The sequence below is a fragment of the Lathamus discolor genome, chromosome 3, assembly GCF_037157495.1.
Source record: "Lathamus discolor isolate bLatDis1 chromosome 3, bLatDis1.hap1, whole genome shotgun sequence".
Classification (NCBI taxonomy): Eukaryota; Metazoa; Chordata; class Aves; order Psittaciformes; family Psittacidae; genus Lathamus; species Lathamus discolor.
Genome location: NC_088886.1, coordinates 65,201,113 through 65,219,691, shown reverse-complemented (window position 1 = coordinate 65,219,691; position 18,579 = coordinate 65,201,113). Strand labels below are relative to the sequence as shown.

Genomic DNA, 18,579 nt, shown 5'->3' with positions numbered 1-18,579 from the left:
ACCTGTTCGTTTACATGTCACGGGCCTTATGAAAGGTTTCTTTTTCCACTACAACTATGACAGACTAAATTACTGCAAACGACCTTGCCTACTCGCTGACAGCAAGGAACCTGTAAGATGATTACACATCTTGCGATTACCGGTCAAGTGAGCACAGACCCCTCCCCACCATTCCTCAGTACTAACAAGAGCAACCAAAAACGTGCACCCAGTTAATTTCTACATCGCTGGTCCCGGTGTGCTTCCACTGATGTCATGGCATATCGCTGCCTGACATTGTGTTTCCAGTGACCTGCGTTTGCTCCCGAAACACGATGTTATCAGCCAAAAAAGAGGAAGGACCGGTCCTTGACAGCCGGACGCAACGGGTAGAAAATGATTTCAGGGGTGTTCCAACACAAGGCAGATGGGAACCCAGCCCTCTGCCGCCCCCGTTTGAAAACTGTGTGGTTTAATCCATTTCATCTCCCCATAGAGTTGGAAACCTGGTGGCAGCGGACCCCCGGAGGATGTGGGTTCCAGGCTTCAAAATGAGACCTCCTCATGAGCAGGCTTTGACACTGCAAATGTCAAACTTGACTTTACTTACTAACTTGAGTAAAACTGCTTTCAAGCGGGCCTGTTCTTCTATGTCCCTATGTGGCCGTATTACAGCTCTGCCCATCGCTACCATGCTAACAATGGCAGCGGTTTCCCAGTGCGGTGCTGCAGCGTCAATGTGTACGCAAGACGTACCAGCATGTGACTGAGCAGTAAACCCTGACACAAGAACAAAGCTCAGAGGAGAGAGGAAAGTGACCTGGCCAGGAGCCTCGTGGAAAATAATGCAGGTGCTGGTTGTCCACAGGTGTTGCAAAGAATGCTGACTTATCTTAGCACAAAGAGGGCTGGAGGGTGGCCTTTATTTTAGGTGAACAGCCATGTCATTGGAGTGCATCTGCTGCAATGATAACACTCTATCCCTGAAATAATTCAAACAATATCAGTATCTTCCTGGTTTAGCCAGACAGGTGTGGGGAGTTTACACATGGCTCAGCACAACAGGGATTCTAAAAACTAAAGAGCTAACAGAAGATTTTTCCAAAGATGGCAATGGGCTCTAGCTGGCTTCAACCCACGTACTTCTTTCCAGTGACAGGAGATGCCCGGCATCCTGACAGCGAGGGTATTATAGACTCCACTAACGGAGATCACGCCGATACTGTGGTCGAACCGTATATCGCAATTGTTCTGTTTTGCCAGGTGTCACGTTTGTATTACGATTGCAGTATATTTTGTATCACACGGCTGAGTCAGAAAAAGGATCTAGCATCAGTTTTCTTCAACTAAGCAGACTGGATATTAAACGTTACGCCCTGCATGTGTGGAATAGCTAAAAGAAGCTGGTCTGAGAGCATTCGACTCTGACCCAGTCAGACCAATCCCTATGTTATCGTCCACCCTGCTGCTGTTCAGCTTCACCAAGTGAATAAGCAATACTGCTGTGTTGTATCATGATGATGGCTTGAAGGGTACGTAAAGGCAGTTAAGCGCACCTGCGTCTTAAGCGCACCATCCAAGCATCCCCAGACGGATTATTAGAAAGGAATCCGTACAAGACTAAGGTAGATGGCAGTCTTAAGGCTGCTCACAGAGAGATCTTAGACTTCACTTATCATCTTCACAAAACAAGAACGTCTACATTGACTGCTGCTCTCCAGACAGGTGAGTATCTTAATACGCTCCAAGGCTGAGATTGCCCTCCTCTCAGGAAAGAAACAGTGCTCAGATTTCAGTGGTTATCTGCCACAGCAAGACCCCTGGCAACCCCAGGAAGGGTAGCAAACAGTGGTCTCAGAGAAGCACAGACACAGCTATTACCGGAAAAGATAAAGCTGTCCTAGCTGAAAGACCTAGAAAGTCATGCCACAGGGGAGACACAGTCATCACCTTGATGGTCAGTTTTCAGCTGCCAAGATACTGCCACTGTCACGCCGCTACATGAGATGTCACGCTTTTAGACCAGCTTTCCTGAAGAATGGCTTCAGGGATGTTGTAGCACAAAGTAGATGTGGATCCATCCCTTTGCCAGCCCCGTTTGCATGACGAAGAGAGGAGCCTGTCTGCTTCCAAAGAGCAGAAGGGCTCCCTGCCCTGACCCTGGTGGCAAGCGACAGGTTTGCAAATAGCTCTTACCATCCTGCCACACGGCTCTCCCACTCTTTGACACCGCTCCAGGGAGCAGCCCCAGGGGCTGTGTTTTGCCTGCAGGTCCCCTGCCCTCAGCAAGGCGGTGCTGGCCACAGCGAGCAACGGAGACAGGCGGAAGGTCTGGCCTCTGGGACAGGCACACTACCTGGCCCCTTCCTCCCACACCATCGCTGCCTTGCCAGGCACCCGGAGCCCTTGGGCACGCTGAGAGCCATTATCCACCCTCCAGCAGCTGCACGCTCTCCCTCTCCCACCACAAAAGGCAGGCCTGTCCCTAGGAGTACACCTTGACCACAAAAAGAAGACGTCCGGGCGTTCCTCTGACAGTGGCCCCTCAGGACTGCGTTGCAATGAGTATTGTAGCCAAGCAGACATTCTGACTTAAAGCAGACTCACACTGACCTCGGCATTTCCTCACGGCTGACAATGAAGTCGGGAAAGCCGCCAAGTCTGTGCTCCTTCTGCGTAGTGCTCAGAGATGTTACTGGATAGGCAAGCCAAGCCCTCCACAGAGACAAGCATATGCTGGCGTTGACGCCACTGTCCAGAGCTCTAACCGATGCTTGAGTAAACGGCGCCCTTCTCAGGCACCTTTGGAACGGCCACAGTGAACATTTGTTCCCAGCAGGACACTGCGGCTAACCAGGTAAGGTCTGTGCTTTAGATCTGTACAGGCAGAGGCGGACTGTGAACCAGGCAGCCCGCTGGCTTGACTGGTGTCATGGGCTGGAATAACTGAATTGGCATGGCCCAGCTTCCTCTGCCGATGCAGAGCCCGGGCTTTGCTTTGCCGCAAGGAACAGATCCAACTCTCCTGGGTGCCTACGCACTACTGGCAGCTGACTGCCCACAGCGTGGCTCATCTGGGATGTAGATGTGTCAGTACGTATCGGCCCTAGAAGTAACACGTTTCTAACTCGCCCACGTGTTGCTTTGGGTCCCATTTATTTCTTGTATTTTACGCTCTCCCCTCTTTCTCTGATGTGGGAAACGGAGTGCTGCATTGCCTTAAAACACAGCACTGCACTGCCACTACTTGTGACGCGATAAAGTTACCGTCCGGTTCAGTAAGGGAAAATACACGACTCTTCAATTTGCTTGACATTTATTAATCACTAGATACAGAGAATCACTGCTGTTCAAATACCAGGGAGTCACCGGTTACGGGGGAAACGGTAATGCAGAGACCAAACGGAGAAGGATGTTTCTCCCGAGTTACAACTTGGCATTAACGTGAATTGCCATGAATGGATCTTCAGCCTGGTTACTAATCTGGAAATTAGCCATTCCGTCCCCAGAAACATACACCTGACTCCCAGTGCATCGGTTGCCCTCCTTATCTCCAGAAATAACATCACAGTAGGTACCAGCAGGCAGCCCAGTTTGCAAACTGACGTTCATATCCCTGCGTGAAAAGAAGTGGAACCTCTTTATCCAGTGCTTCCCAAACAGGTAATTCAAACCGGGTATAGAGGCTTTCTGAACCTGATGCTACTCCCTCACTTTGAACATTTGGCAATGTAGAGGGTGAGCTTTCCGATCCTATCCCCGCTTTGCTCCCTGCGCTCCCATTTTGGCTCTCTAGACCAGGCATGCGAGCCAAGGATCTCTGGCGCAGGCTGGCGCGAGCGCCCTCATCAGGAGAAAAGGCCATTCCCCTTCCCATCAGCGTTGCTCGTCAGGGATGCTGTGCTCTTCTCTGAGGACACGGTCTTCTCCCACTGACTTACCAGTCATCGTTATTGAAAACGATGAAGCCTTTATTGCCGCGGCCAAAAGCTACTTGGTTGCTGCCGTTGTCCCACCAGTTGGAGAAAGGCTGACCGTCCACCACGTTACGGAAGACAACCATGTTCCTGAAAATGCAAGGGATTGCTGTCCCTGGGGCTGCGAGGGCTCTAAAGCCACGAGGAATTCGAAGCAAAAGCAACAACTCTTACTTCTTTTCGTCTCCACAGCGACCTACCGGATTTGATGCCAGCGATGTTCACAAACCCAGTCATTGCCACAGGTAGTGTCTGCGTTGATCGTAACGGCCTTTGTTGATCCATCGGAGTTACTTGGTGGTCCAACCCAGTCATTGACGTCCTGTAGTTCAAAGGAGAAGGTTAAAACTTCTCACTGAAAAATTCAGAGAGCCTATCTGTAGACAAAAGCTAGGTGGGGCGTCCACCTGCTAGATCCCACGTGGGACAGAGAAATCACTTCACTAATCTGAACACGCCAGACCGCTTCTCTGGCCCTCTTCTGGTCCTCCTTCACCACGAAGCTCTGTTCAGCATGACGAGCTTACCTGTCCGTTTACAAAATGTCTTGGCCAGCGAAAACTTGACATCACACGTGTGAACCCATACGGATGAGCGAGCATGAAACCAACTGCCATTTTATAAAGCCTGTTGGTTGGACAAAGAGAGTCACGAGACATGGGACGAGAAACCGTGCCAGAAAACAGAGACGCAAACAAGCAGACGGAAGAAGCACCGCCCAGACAAGAGCCGTCCTTTACCTGGCGTCCCAGAAGGTCAGAATGGAAGCCCCACCGGCCCCGTGCCCCCGCTGGTTGTCGTGATTATCCACAAAGACCAGGGCTCTGTCGGAAGGCACAAAGCCCCAGCCTTCTCCCCAGTTCCTGGCCAAAAACACAGAGACTTGAACTTACCCTGGCCACCGCTGTACCCAGGCTACCCCAGTGCGTAAGTCGCAACATCTTCATCCTTACTTTAAGTAAGACATCTTTTCTCCATTCCACTTGCGGATCACCGTCCCCAGTCTGGCACCGTATTTGAATTCCGTCACTCGGCCGTTTCCAAAGTACTCACTGCCTGTGATCGGCTCTCCACCCAAGTCAATTACCTGGTACACAGAGGAGAAACTGTGCCCCTGTTCTTGTCTCACAGAGACAAAAAAGGCAGTGTACAGGCCGCAGCATTAGCTCTTGCCTTACACTTGGAGAGAAAAGATTCAAGTATGTTTATTTCTCCTGTGCAGGTCAGCTCAGAGTTGGCAGAATACACGGTGAACACGTGTGAGAGAACACGACTAAAGAAAGAAGAGGTGAAGCTCAAGGGCAAGAAGATGTGGAGGCATTTTTAGAGAAGTACTTAGGGCTGCAGGGCTGCTCCCAAGAAAAGCCTAGCTCTCTCTACAGCAAAGGCCTCCGAAGGAGGGAGGTACAAGAGGTACTAAAGACAAAGGCAAACCATTGAGGAGAAAAGATGGAGATTACCTCCTGGTAAATGAAAGGTCTTGTTCCTGCAGAAAACCATCGAGTATTTAGATCTTTCAGCTTGTCCAGAAATGCTTTAATGTCCTCAGGCCACATATGCTTGGCAGCATCAATTCGGAAGCCTGCTACGCCAATATCAATGAGATGGTTCATGTACTGAGCAACTTCTGAGCGGACATAGTCCTTCTCCAGGGCCAGATCAAGAAGGCCAGACAAGCGACAGTCCCGGATCTGGAAAATGAAGGGAAAAAAAACCCCAGAAGAGTTAGGAGGTGCCACTCTGTCAGCTTGTAACACCTTCCAGTGAAATGCTTACACCTTTAGAGCCATGAAATCAATTCTGTTTGTTTGCCATATGACCTCATGCTCGGCATAATAAAGCTGTGGGAAGAAGAAGGAAGGGGGGACGCTGGGAGAGAGGAGGGTTTGTGATGTAGCCCCACTGTCCTGGAGATGGCTGAACAACTGCCTACGGTCGGCAAGTGCTGACTGAATTCATCGTTCCGCTTTGCTTGCGTGTGTGGCTTTTGCCTTCCCTGTTCAGCTTGTCTTTATCTCAACCCCGAAGGAGGAGCGGCAACCTTGCGAAAAGAACTGCCACACGCGTCACCAACCAAAACGAGTCAGTCGCTCAGCCAAGGGCCCAGTTTGCGCTGCTGTCAGGTTTCCATGGGGGCTCCTGATCAATATCAGCTGAGTTTACGAGCTGTAAGAAAGAGCTCACTGGCTGAGCTGAGCACACTGGGCCCACTGCAGGAGCCAGGTCCTGCACGTGCCTACGGGCAACATGTGCGGAGGGTTCTTGATTTCTCAGTACTTGGAACGTTTGGCACGAGAAGTGCCTTTCTTGACCCCATGCTCACTACTTCATTCAGTTGTCAGGTGACCAAGCACAGCTTCGGTGAGAAACCAATGCCTTTCTTTGGCCTCCCTGTAATGTTTACACAGCAGGGTTTAAGAAAAGGAGAACAAAACAAAACACAAAACCCAACAAGCAGACAAATTAGAAAAGCAAGAAAAGAAAAAGCTTTCCAACTTTTGTCCGAGAAAGTTACCTGATATTTATCACTATAACTTTCAATTTCTCCACTTCGAGTTTTACATTTGCCATCATTGAAATCCCAGGCAGAGTACGGCACAGCTGGAAATTCTCTGTTGCCGGCATTAAAGTAGCTTCCGCAGGTAGAATGAGTGCCTGAGCCACCCCCGGAGCCACACATGTGGTTGACGACAGCATCCACATAAATGCGCACCTGGAAAAGCAACAAGTGCATTTCAGTATGGTTTGCAGAGATGGGGAAGGGAGAGACAGAGCTCCACCACATCACCATTCACTCGGATTTGCTGGTCCCCTACAGTTCGTTCTCAGTTGATGCCTCCTTTGAGGAGAGAAGCACTAAATTCCCTCAGCTGATACGGCACTCCTTGCCGTACCAGATACAGATTGTCAGTGCACTTACTCCAACGTTGTTGCATCTGGTCACCATGTCTCTGAACTCGTCTTCATTTCCTGACCGAGTGCAGAGCTTGTAGCTGATGGGCTGGTATCTTTCCCACCAGGGTCTGTTTGGGTTAGTAACGACAATGTTTTCATTTGGAGGTGAAACCTGCGGAGGAAATGGTGCGCTTTGAGGGGAAATCCACTGGGTTTATTTCAAGGTTTTAAGGATCACACCTGCACTCGGCACCTCCGCCCCTCAGGGGCAGGCTCGCGCCTAACCCAGTCTCTCTCACCCACAGCGTGAGCTCAGCTCTGCGAGGTGTCTCTCTTGCAGGCTGGCAAGAAAGAAGTTTGCTTTCGTTCCTGTGGGCTGCCCGGGTCCAGCGTGGGCCTGCTTCCATGGACACGCACATGGCAGGGCTGAAGACACAGGAATTCTTTTCACTGCAGTAGTGACTACTTAGGAAAGCCAAACCTCAATTCTTATGCGCATCCCTTGGAAGAAGGCAAAGAGGAAAACCGAGCTTTTCGGCGGAAGCCCTTCAGAAGAAAGCGTGCCCCTTTCTAACTGATGTGCTAGAGAAACAAGATCAGGCACTGGCCCTGCAGGCTGTGGGGTTACTGCTTCCGTCCTCCCCTTCCCAACCCCAAAGTGACTTGGGGCTGGCTGGCTCTAATTCAGGCATTCTGATTTATTAATCGAATGCTACGCTGCCGTTTCCCGACCTACTCACAGGAAACAGCTTACCTGAACTCCTCCGAATCCATAAGGAGCTAAATAGCGCTCACACTCAAGAGCAATATCGGCCCAGCGCCATTCAAAGAGATGTACGATAGACGTCCTCCCGGCCTGAGTGTTGGGGTTGTACTGCCCCCAGCAGAACCCTAGAGCTGCGAGCAGGAGGAGGACTCGCATGATGCCTTCAGTGTGGGGCTGCGGTCTCTCTGCTGGCAATTTATACTCCTGCAAGATGACACGGTTCCTACCGCAGCTGTCAAAATTCACACAGAGCAGATGCTATCAGTTATTATTTGGCTAGCTGGCTCGATACCCTTCTTCCGTTTTGTTTCTTCCTGGATTGCCCAACAGCTGAAGATAAAACACCTTTTCACAATGACTGTACTTTATCGTAAACCCAAATTCAGAATCGTACTCTTTCCAATCGTGCAAGCATGGATATCCAAGGGATTCCAAGAAGTAACGCACAGACCCTCAAGGGGGGCTCTGCAAGGAAACAGGAAAGGAAGGCGATAAAAAGACACCTGGAACTTTAACAGTGCTAGCAGAAGGAATGACTTTGCCAGCATTCGCAGGTGTCCAGGGCTCAGGATTAGTCCGAGCTCAAACCAGGCTACCTCTCGAGTCACTAACAGAAGTATCGCACAATACGTCGCAGGGCTGGGGGGGGGGGCGGGGGGAGGGCTGCACCGGGTGAGCCACACTGGTAACCACAAACTGACCTTTTTTCATGTCTGACGGTTTTCTGGCATCGCTGCCCAGTCTCTGCTGGTTTTCTTCCCTCAGTTGCACAGAGCAAATGTTGTTCTACACGATTAAACGTGATTGGAGCTGCACGTGGTTCCCTCTCCAACAGAGACTCTGCGTAACGCTGACCAGCAGTTTCAGTGACCAGTGGTTCACCTGAGTCAAGGAAGGAAACCCAAAGTCAGCTCTAAAGGGATTATTCTCTCTACTCGCAGCAAGGATATAACAACACTCTGAGAGAACATGGAGAGCAGGGAGACCCTGACATTCAAGGAATATCTGTGAGGAAACCAAAGAATCTGCCAAACGGCACACCCACTGCAAGATAAAAGAAACCTCAGTGCACTTTATAGCTCAACTGTCACAGGCATGCTCTTTCTGAAAGTAGCCACGCCACTGAACATGTCACATGCCTTCTTCTCCTTGCCAGAATCGGTCTTCAAGGACAAAAAGCAGAAGCGGGGCCCATTTGCCCACCTGTTCGTTTACATGTCACGGGCCTTATGAAAGGTTTCTTTTTCCACTACAACTATGACAGACTAAATTACTGCAAACGACCTTGCCTACTCGCTGACAGCAAGGAACCTGTAAGATGATTACACATCTTGCGATTACCGGTCAAGTGAGCACAGACCCCTCCCCACCATTCCTCAGTACTAACAAGAGCAACCAAAAACGTGCACCCAGTTAATTTCTACATCGCTGGTCCCGGTGTGCTTCCACTGATGTCATGGCATATCGCTGCCTGACATTGTGTTTCCAGTGACCTGCGTTTGCTCCCGAAACACGATGTTATCAGCCAAAAAAGAGGAAGGACCGGTCCTTGACAGCCGGACGCAACGGGTAGAAAATGATTTCAGGGGTGTTCCAACACAAGGCAGATGGGAACCCAGCCCTCTGCCGCCCCCGTTTGAAAACTGTGTGGTTTAATCCATTTCATCTCCCCATAGAGTTGGAAACCTGGTGGCAGCGGACCCCCGGAGGATGTGGGTTCCAGGCTTCAAAATGAGACCTCCTCATGAGCAGGCTTTGACACTGCAAATGTCAAACTTGACTTTACTTACTAACTTGAGTAAAACTGCTTTCAAGCGGGCCTGTTCTTCTATGTCCCTATGTGGCCGTATTACAGCTCTGCCCATCGCTACCATGCTAACAATGGCAGCGGTTTCCCAGTGCGGTGCTGCAGCGTCAATGTGTACGCAAGACGTACCAGCATGTGACTGAGCAGTAAACCCTGACACAAGAACAAAGCTCAGAGGAGAGAGGAAAGTGACCTGGCCAGGAGCCTCGTGGAAAATAATGCAGGTGCTGGTTGTCCACAGGTGTTGCAAAGAATGCTGACTTATCTTAGCACAAAGAGGGCTGGAGGGTGGCCTTTATTTTAGGTGAACAGCCATGTCATTGGAGTGCATCTGCTGCAATGATAACACTCTATCCCTGAAATAATTCAAACAATATCAGTATCTTCCTGGTTTAGCCAGACAGGTGTGGGGAGTTTACACATGGCTCAGCACAACAGGGATTCTAAAAACTAAAGAGCTAACAGAAGATTTTTCCAAAGATGGCAATGGGCTCTAGCTGGCTTCAACCCACGTACTTCTTTCCAGTGACAGGAGATGCCCGGCATCCTGACAGCGAGGGTATTATAGACTCCACTAACGGAGATCACGCCGATACTGTGGTCGAACCGTATATCGCAATTGTTCTGTTTTGCCAGGTGTCACGTTTGTATTACGATTGCAGTATATTTTGTATCACACGGCTGAGTCAGAAAAAGGATCTAGCATCAGTTTTCTTCAACTAAGCAGACTGGATATTAAACGTTACGCCCTGCATGTGTGGAATAGCTAAAAGAAGCTGGTCTGAGAGCATTCGACTCTGACCCAGTCAGACCAATCCCTATGTTATCGTCCACCCTGCTGCTGTTCAGCTTCACCAAGTGAATAAGCAATACTGCTGTGTTGTATCATGATGATGGCTTGAAGGGTACGTAAAGGCAGTTAAGCGCACCTGCGTCTTAAGCGCACCATCCAAGCATCCCCAGACGGATTATTAGAAAGGAATCCGTACAAGACTAAGGTAGATGGCAGTCTTAAGGCTGCTCACAGAGAGATCTTAGACTTCACTTATCATCTTCACAAAACAAGAACGTCTACATTGACTGCTGCTCTCCAGACAGGTGAGTATCTTAATACGCTCCAAGGCTGAGATTGCCCTCCTCTCAGGAAAGAAACAGTGCTCAGATTTCAGTGGTTATCTGCCACAGCAAGACCCCTGGCAACCCCAGGAAGGGTAGCAAACAGTGGTCTCAGAGAAGCACAGACACAGCTATTACCGGAAAAGATAAAGCTGTCCTAGCTGAAAGACCTAGAAAGTCATGCCACAGGGGAGACACAGTCATCACCTTGATGGTCAGTTTTCAGCTGCCAAGATACTGCCACTGTCACGCCGCTACATGAGATGTCACGCTTTTAGACCAGCTTTCCTGAAGAATGGCTTCAGGGATGTTGTAGCACAAAGTAGATGTGGATCCATCCCTTTGCCAGCCCCGTTTGCATGACGAAGAGAGGAGCCTGTCTGCTTCCAAAGAGCAGAAGGGCTCCCTGCCCTGACCCTGGTGGCAAGCGACAGGTTTGCAAATAGCTCTTACCATCCTGCCACACGGCTCTCCCACTCTTTGACACCGCTCCAGGGAGCAGCCCCAGGGGCTGTGTTTTGCCTGCAGGTCCCCTGCCCTCAGCAAGGCGGTGCTGGCCACAGCGAGCAACGGAGACAGGCGGAAGGTCTGGCCTCTGGGACAGGCACACTACCTGGCCCCTTCCTCCCACACCATCGCTGCCTTGCCAGGCACCCGGAGCCCTTGGGCACGCTGAGAGCCATTATCCACCCTCCAGCAGCTGCACGCTCTCCCTCTCCCACCACAAAAGGCAGGCCTGTCCCTAGGAGTACACCTTGACCACAAAAAGAAGACGTCCGGGCGTTCCTCTGACAGTGGCCCCTCAGGACTGCGTTGCAATGAGTATTGTAGCCAAGCAGACATTCTGACTTAAAGCAGACTCACACTGACCTCGGCATTTCCTCACGGCTGACAATGAAGTCGGGAAAGCCGCCAAGTCTGTGCTCCTTCTGCGTAGTGCTCAGAGATGTTACTGGATAGGCAAGCCAAGCCCTCCACAGAGACAAGCATATGCTGGCGTTGACGCCACTGTCCAGAGCTCTAACCCATGCTTGAGTAAACGGCGCCCTTCTCAGGCACCTTTGGAACGGCCACAGTGAACATTTGTTCCCAGCAGGACACTGCGGCTAACCAGGTAAGGTCTGTGCTTTAGATCTGTACAGGCAGAGGCGGACTGTGAACCAGGCAGCCCGCTGGCTTGACTGGTGTCATGGGCTGGAATAACTGAATTGGCATGGCCCAGCTTCCTCTGCCGATGCAGAGCCCGGGCTTTGCTTTGCCGCAAGGAACAGATCCAACTCTCCTGGGTGCCTACGCACTACTGGCAGCTGACTGCCCACAGCGTGGCTCATCTGGGATGTAGATGTGTCAGTACGTATCGGCCCTAGAAGTAACACGTTTCTAACTCGCCCACGTGTTGCTTTGGGTCCCATTTATTTCTTGTATTTTACGCTCTCCCCTCTTTCTCTGATGTGGGAAACGGAGTGCTGCATCGCCTTAAAACACAGCACTGCACTGCCACTACTTGTGACGCGATAAAGTTACCGTCCGGTTCAGTAAGGGAAAATACACGACTCTTCAATTTGCTTGACATTTATTAATCACTAGATACAGAGAATCACTGCTGTTCAAATACCAGGGAGTCACCGGTTACGGGGGAAACGGTAATGCAGAGACCAAACGGAGAAGGATGTTTCTCCCGAGTTACAACTTGGCATTAACGTGAATTGCCATGAATGGATCTTCAGCCTGGTTACTAATCTGGAAATTAGCCATTCCGTCCCCAGAAACATACACCTGACTCCCAGTGCATCGGTTGCCCTCCTTATCTCCAGAAATAACATCACAGTAGGTACCAGCAGGCAGCCCAGTTTGCAAACTGACGTTCATATCCCTGCGTGAAAAGAAGTGGAACCTCTTTATCCAGTGCTTCCCAAACAGGTAATTCAAACCGGGTATAGAGGCTTTCTGAACCTGATGCTACTCCCTCACTTTGAACATTTGGCAATGTAGAGGGTGAGCTTTCCGATCCTATCCCCGCTTTGCTCCCTGCGCTCCCATTTTGGCTCTCTAGACCAGGCATGCGAGCCAAGGATCTCTGGCGCAGGCTGGCGCGAGCGCCCTCATCAGGAGAAAAGGCCATTCCCCTTCCCATCAGCGTTGCTCGTCAGGGATGCTGTGCTCTTCTCTGAGGACACGGTCTTCTCCCACTGACTTACCAGTCATCGTTATTGAAAACGATGAAGCCTTTATTGCCGCGGCCAAAAGCTACTTGGTTGCTGCCGTTGTCCCACCAGTTGGAGAAAGGCTGACCGTCCACCACGTTACGGAAGACAACCATGTTCCTGAAAATGCAAGGGATTGCTGTCCCTGGGGCTGCGAGGGCTCTAAAGCCACGAGGAATTCGAAGCAAAAGCAACAACTCTTACTTCTTTTCGTCTCCACAGCGACCTACCGGATTTGATGCCAGCGATGTTCACAAACCCAGTCATTGCCACAGGTAGTGTCTGCGTTGATCGTAACGGCCTTTGTTGATCCATCGGAGTTACTTGGTGGTCCAACCCAGTCATTGACGTCCTGTAGTTCAAAGGAGAAGGTTAAAACTTCTCACTGAAAAATTCAGAGAGCCTATCTGTAGACAAAAGCTAGGTGGGGCGTCCACCTGCTAGATCCCACGTGGGACAGAGAAATCACTTCACTAATCTGAACACGCCAGACCGCTTCTCTGGCCCTCTTCTGGTCCTCCTTCACCACGAAGCTCTGTTCAGCATGACGAGCTTACCTGTCCGTTTACAAAATGTCTTGGCCAGCGAAAACTTGACATCACACGTGTGAACCCATACGGATGAGCGAGCATGAAACCAACTGCCATTTTATAAAGCCTGTTGGTTGGACAAAGAGAGTCACGAGACATGGGACGAGAAACCGTGCCAGAAAACAGAGACGCAAACAAGCAGACGGAAGAAGCACCGCCCAGACAAGAGCCGTCCTTTACCTGGCGTCCCAGAAGGTCAGAATGGAAGCCCCACCGGCCCCGTGCCCCCGCTGGTTGTCGTGATTATCCACAAAGACCAGGGCTCTGTCGGAAGGCACAAAGCCCCAGCCTTCTCCCCAGTTCCTGGCCAAAAACACAGAGACTTGAACTTACCCTGGCCACCGCTGTACCCAGGCTACCCCAGTGCGTAAGTCGCAACATCTTCATCCTTACTTTAAGTAAGACATCTTTTCTCCATTCCACTTGCGGATCACCGTCCCCAGTCTGGCACCGTATTTGAATTCCGTCACTCGGCCGTTTCCAAAGTACTCACTGCCTGTGATCGGCTCTCCACCCAAGTCAATTACCTGGTACACAGAGGAGAAACTGTGCCCCTGTTCTTGTCTCACAGAGACAAAAAAGGCAGTGTACAGGCCGCAGCATTAGCTCTTGCCTTACACTTGGAGAGAAAAGATTCAAGTATGTTTATTTCTCCTGTGCAGGTCAGCTCAGAGTTGGCAGAATACACGGTGAACACGTGTGAGAGAACACGACTAAAGAAAGAAGAGGTGAAGCTCAAGGGCAAGAAGATGTGGAGGCATTTTTAGAGAAGTACTTAGGGCTGCAGGGCTGCTCCCAAGAAAAGCCTAGCTCTCTCTACAGCAAAGGCCTCCGAAGGAGGGAGGTACAAGAGGTACTAAAGACAAAGGCAAACCATTGAGGAGAAAAGATGGAGATTACCTCCTGGTAAATGAAAGGTCTTGTTCCTGCAGAAAACCATCGAGTATTTAGATCTTTCAGCTTGTCCAGAAATGCTTTAATGTCCTCAGGCCACATATGCTTGGCAGCATCAATTCGGAAGCCTGCTACGCCAATATCAATGAGATGGTTCATGTACTGAGCAACTTCTGAGCGGACATAGTCCTTCTCCAGGGCCAGATCAAGAAGGCCAGACAAGCGACAGTCCCGGATCTGGAAAATGAAGGGAAAAAAAACCCCAGAAGAGTTAGGAGGTGCCACTCTGTCAGCTTGTAACACCTTCCAGTGAAATGCTTACACCTTTAGAGCCATGAAATCAATTCTGTTTGTTTGCCATATGACCTCATGCTCGGCATAATAAAGCTGTGGGAAGAAGAAGGAAGGGGGGACGCTGGGAGAGAGGAGGGTTTGTGATGTAGCCCCACTGTCCTGGAGATGGCTGAACAACTGCCTACGGTCGGCAAGTGCTGACTGAATTCATCGTTCCGCTTTGCTTGCGTGTGTGGCTTTTGCCTTCCCTGTTCAGCTTGTCTTTATCTCAACCCCGAAGGAGGAGCGGCAACCTTGCGAAAAGAACTGCCACACGCGTCACCAACCAAAACGAGTCAGTCGCTCAGCCAAGGGCCCAGTTTGCGCTGCTGTCAGGTTTCCATGGGGGCTCCTGATCAATATCAGCTGAGTTTACGAGCTGTAAGAAAGAGCTCACTGGCTGAGCTGAGCACACTGGGCCCACTGCAGGAGCCAGGTCCTGCACGTGCCTACGGGCAACATGTGCGGAGGGTTCTTGATTTCTCAGTACTTGGAACGTTTGGCACGAGAAGTGCCTTTCTTGACCCCATGCTCACTACTTCATTCAGTTGTCAGGTGACCAAGCACAGCTTCGGTGAGAAACCAATGCCTTTCTTTGGCCTCCCTGTAATGTTTACACAGCAGGGTTTAAGAAAAGGAGAACAAAACAAAACACAAAACCCAACAAGCAGACAAATTAGAAAAGCAAGAAAAGAAAAAGCTTTCCAACTTTTGTCCGAGAAAGTTACCTGATATTTATCACTATAACTTTCAATTTCTCCACTTCGAGTTTTACATTTGCCATCATTGAAATCCCAGGCAGAGTACGGCACAGCTGGAAATTCTCTGTTGCCGGCATTAAAGTAGCTTCCGCAGGTAGAATGAGTGCCTGAGCCACCCCCGGAGCCACACATGTGGTTGACGACAGCATCCACATAAATGCGCACCTGGAAAAGCAACAAGTGCATTTCAGTATGGTTTGCAGAGATGGGGAAGGGAGAGACAGAGCTCCACCACATCACCATTCACTCGGATTTGCTGGTCCCCTACAGTTCGTTCTCAGTTGATGCCTCCTTTGAGGAGAGAAGCACTAAATTCCCTCAGCTGATACGGCACTCCTTGCCGTACCAGATACAGATTGTCAGTGCACTTACTCCAACGTTGTTGCATCTGGTCACCATGTCTCTGAACTCGTCTTCATTTCCTGACCGAGTGCAGAGCTTGTAGCTGATGGGCTGGTATCTTTCCCACCAGGGTCTGTTTGGGTTAGTAACGACAATGTTTTCATTTGGAGGTGAAACCTGCGGAGGAAATGGTGCGCTTTGAGGGGAAATCCACTGGGTTTATTTCAAGGTTTTAAGGATCACACCTGCACTCGGCACCTCCGCCCCTCAGGGGCAGGCTCGCGCCTAACCCAGTCTCTCTCACCCACAGCGTGAGCTCAGCTCTGCGAGGTGTCTCTCTTGCAGGCTGGCAAGAAAGAAGTTTGCTTTCGTTCCTGTGGGCTGCCCGGGTCCAGCGTGGGCCTGCTTCCATGGACACGCACATGGCAGGGCTGAAGACACAGGAATTCTTTTCACTGCAGTAGTGACTACTTAGGAAAGCCAAACCTCAATTCTTATGCGCATCCCTTGGAAGAAGGCAAAGAGGAAAACCGAGCTTTTCGGCGGAAGCCCTTCAGAAGAAAGCGTGCCCCTTTCTAACTGATGTGCTAGAGAAACAAGATCAGGCACTGGCCCTGCAGGCTGTGGGGTTACTGCTTCCGTCCTCCCCTTCCCAACCCCAAAGTGACTTGGGGCTGGCTGGCTCTAATTCAGGCATTCTGATTTATTAATCGAATGCTACGCTGCCGTTTCCCGACCTACTCACAGGAAACAGCTTACCTGAACTCCTCCGAATCCATAAGGAGCTAAATAGCGCTCACACTCAAGAGCAATATCGGCCCAGCGCCATTCAAAGAGATGTACGATAGACGTCCTCCCGGCCTGAGTGTTGGGGTTGTACTGCCCCCAGCAGAACCCTAGAGCTGCGAGCAGGAGGAGGACTCGCATGATGCCTTCAGTGTGGGGCTGCGGTCTCTCTGCTGGCAATTTATACTCCTGCAAGATGACACGGTTCCTACCGCAGCTGTCAAAATTCACACAGAGCAGATGCTATCAGTTATTATTTGGCTAGCTGGCTCGATACCCTTCTTCCGTTTTGTTTCTTCCTGGATTGCCCAACAGCTGAAGATAAAACACCTTTTCACAATGACTGTACTTTATCGTAAACCCAAATTCAGAATCGTACTCTTTCCAATCGTGCAAGCATGGATATCCAAGGGATTCCAAGAAGTAACGCACAGACCCTCAAGGGGGGCTCTGCAAGGAAACAGGAAAGGAAGGCGATAAAAAGACACCTGGAACTTTAACAGTGCTAGCAGAAGGAATGACTTTGCCAGCATTCGCAGGTGTCCAGGGCTCAGGATTAGTCCGAGCTCAAACCAGGCTACCTCTCGAGTCACTAACAGAAGTATCGCACAATACGTCGCAGGGCTGGGGGGGGGGCGGGGGGAGGGCTGCACCGGGTGAGCCACACTGGTAACCACAAACTGACCTTTTTTCATGTCTGACGGTTTTCTGGCATCGCTGCCCAGTCTCTGCTGGTTTTCTTCCCTCAGTTGCACAGAGCAAATGTTGTTCTACACGATTAAACGTGATTGGAGCTGCACGTGGTTCCCTCTCCAACAGAGACTCTGCGTAACGCTGACCAGCAGTTTCAGTGACCAGTGGTTCACCTGAGTCAAGGAAGGAAACCCAAAGTCAGCTCTAAAGGGATTATTCTCTCTACTCGCAGCAAGGATATAACAACACTCTGAGAGAACATGGAGAGCAGGGAGACCCTGACATTCAAGGAATATCTGTGAGGAAACCAAAGAATCTGCCAAACGGCACACCCACTGCAAGATAAAAGAAACCTCAGTGCACTTTATAGCTCAACTGTCACAGGCATGCTCTTTCTGAAAGTAGCCACGCCACTGAACATGTCACATGCCTTCTTCTCCTTGCCAGAATCGGTCTTCAAGGACAAAAAGCAGAAGCGGGGCCCATTTGCCCACCTGTTCGTTTACATGTCACGGGCCTTATGAAAGGTTTCTTTTTCCACTACAACTATGACAGACTAAATTACTGCAAACGACCTTGCCTACTCGCTGACAGCAAGGAACCTGTAAGATGATTACACATCTTGCGATTACCGGTCAAGTGAGCACAGACCCCTCCCCACCATTCCTCAGTACTAACAAGAGCAACCAAAAACGTGCACCCAGTTAATTTCTACATCGCTGGTCCCGGTGTGCTTCCACTGATGTCATGGCATATCGCTGCCTGACATTGTGTTTCCAGTGACCTGCGTTTGCTCCCGAAACACGATGTTATCAGCCAAAAAAGAGGAAGGACCGGTCCTTGACAGCCGGACGCAACGGGTAGAAAATGATTTCAGGGGTGTTCCAACACAAGGCAGATGGGAACCCAGCCCTCTGCCGCCCCCGTTTGAAAACTGTGTGGTTTAATCCATTTCATCTCCCCATAGAGTTGGAAACCTGGTGGCAGCGGACCCCCGGAGGATGTGGGTTCCAGGCTTCAAAATGAGACCTCCTCATGAGCAGGCTTTGACACTGCAAATGTCAAACTTGACTTTACTTACTAACTTGAGTAAAACTGCTTTCAAGCGGGCCTGTTCTTCTATGTCCCTATGTGGCCGTATTACAGCTCTGCCCATCGCTACCATGCTAACAATGGCAGCGGTTTCCCAGTGCGGTGCTGCAGCGTCAATGTGTACGCAAGACGTACCAGCATGTGACTGAGCAGTAAACCCTGACACAAGAACAAAGCTCAGAGGAGAGAGGAAAGTGACCTGGCCAGGAGCCTCGTGGAAAATAATGCAGGTGCTGGTTGTCCACAGGTGTTGCAAAGAATGCTGACTTATCTTAGCACAAAGAGGGCTGGAGGGTGGCCTTTATTTTAGGTGAACAGCCATGTCATTGGAGTGCATCTGCTGC

General features: G+C 50.4%; 2 protein-coding genes across 4 annotated transcripts; both read right to left on the bottom strand.

Moving 5' to 3' along the window:
- Positions 1–3,278: 3,278 nt before the first annotated feature.
- LOC136009611 (pancreatic alpha-amylase-like) lies at positions 3,279–8,497 on the bottom strand. 2 transcript variants are annotated; one of them, XM_065669595.1, is made up of 11 exons: positions 8,319–8,497; positions 7,606–7,849; positions 6,877–7,023; positions 6,472–6,669; positions 5,417–5,647; positions 4,910–5,043; positions 4,697–4,819; positions 4,484–4,583; positions 4,157–4,278; positions 3,921–4,046; positions 3,279–3,595 (listed from the first exon to the last, which is right to left on the bottom strand). In XM_065669595.1, exons 2-11 carry the CDS (start codon positions 7,771–7,773, stop codon positions 3,406–3,408), a joined length of 1,539 nt encoding a protein of 512 aa, XP_065525667.1. In that variant the 5' UTR covers positions 7,774–7,849; positions 8,319–8,497; the 3' UTR covers positions 3,279–3,405. The 2 variants fall into 2 exon arrangements, with proteins under 2 accessions (XP_065525667.1, XP_065525668.1); XM_065669596.1 differs by lacking the exons at positions 7,606–7,849; positions 8,319–8,497 and adding an exon at positions 7,151–7,319.
- Positions 8,498–12,096: 3,599 nt separating this feature from the next.
- On the bottom strand, positions 12,097–17,314 carry LOC136009610 (pancreatic alpha-amylase-like). 2 transcript variants are annotated; one of them, XM_065669593.1, is made up of 11 exons: positions 17,136–17,314; positions 16,424–16,667; positions 15,695–15,841; positions 15,290–15,487; positions 14,235–14,465; positions 13,728–13,861; positions 13,515–13,637; positions 13,302–13,401; positions 12,975–13,096; positions 12,739–12,864; positions 12,097–12,413 (listed from the first exon to the last, which is right to left on the bottom strand). In XM_065669593.1, exons 2-11 carry the CDS (start codon positions 16,589–16,591, stop codon positions 12,224–12,226), a joined length of 1,539 nt encoding a protein of 512 aa, XP_065525665.1. In that variant the 5' UTR covers positions 16,592–16,667; positions 17,136–17,314; the 3' UTR covers positions 12,097–12,223. The 2 variants fall into 2 exon arrangements, with proteins under 2 accessions (XP_065525665.1, XP_065525666.1); XM_065669594.1 differs by lacking the exons at positions 16,424–16,667; positions 17,136–17,314 and adding an exon at positions 15,969–16,137.
- Between the last annotated feature and the right edge of the window lie 1,265 nt (positions 17,315–18,579).

Excerpts from the sequence above, each read along its gene's own strand:
- LOC136009610 (XM_065669593.1), bottom strand. The coding sequence starts at position 16,591 with ATGCGAGTCCTCCTCCTGCTCGCAGCTCTAGGGTTCTGCTGGGGGCAG. Across the intron at positions 15,842-16,423 it reads ATGGATTCGGAGGAGTTCAG|GTTTCACCTCCAAATGAAAA; the intron begins GTAAGCTGTTTC and ends TTTCCTCCGCAG. Across the intron at positions 13,862-14,234 it reads GACCTTTCATTTACCAGGAG|GTAATTGACTTGGGTGGAGA; the intron begins GTAATCTCCATC and ends TCTGTGTACCAG.
- LOC136009611 (XM_065669595.1), bottom strand. The coding sequence starts at position 7,773 with ATGCGAGTCCTCCTCCTGCTCGCAGCTCTAGGGTTCTGCTGGGGGCAG. Across the intron at positions 5,648-6,471 it reads GTTATAGTGATAAATATCAG|ATCCGGGACTGTCGCTTGTC; the intron begins GTAACTTTCTCG and ends TTCATTTTCCAG. Across the intron at positions 4,279-4,483 it reads GACATTTTGTAAACGGACAG|GACGTCAATGACTGGGTTGG; the intron begins GTAAGCTCGTCA and ends TTTGAACTACAG.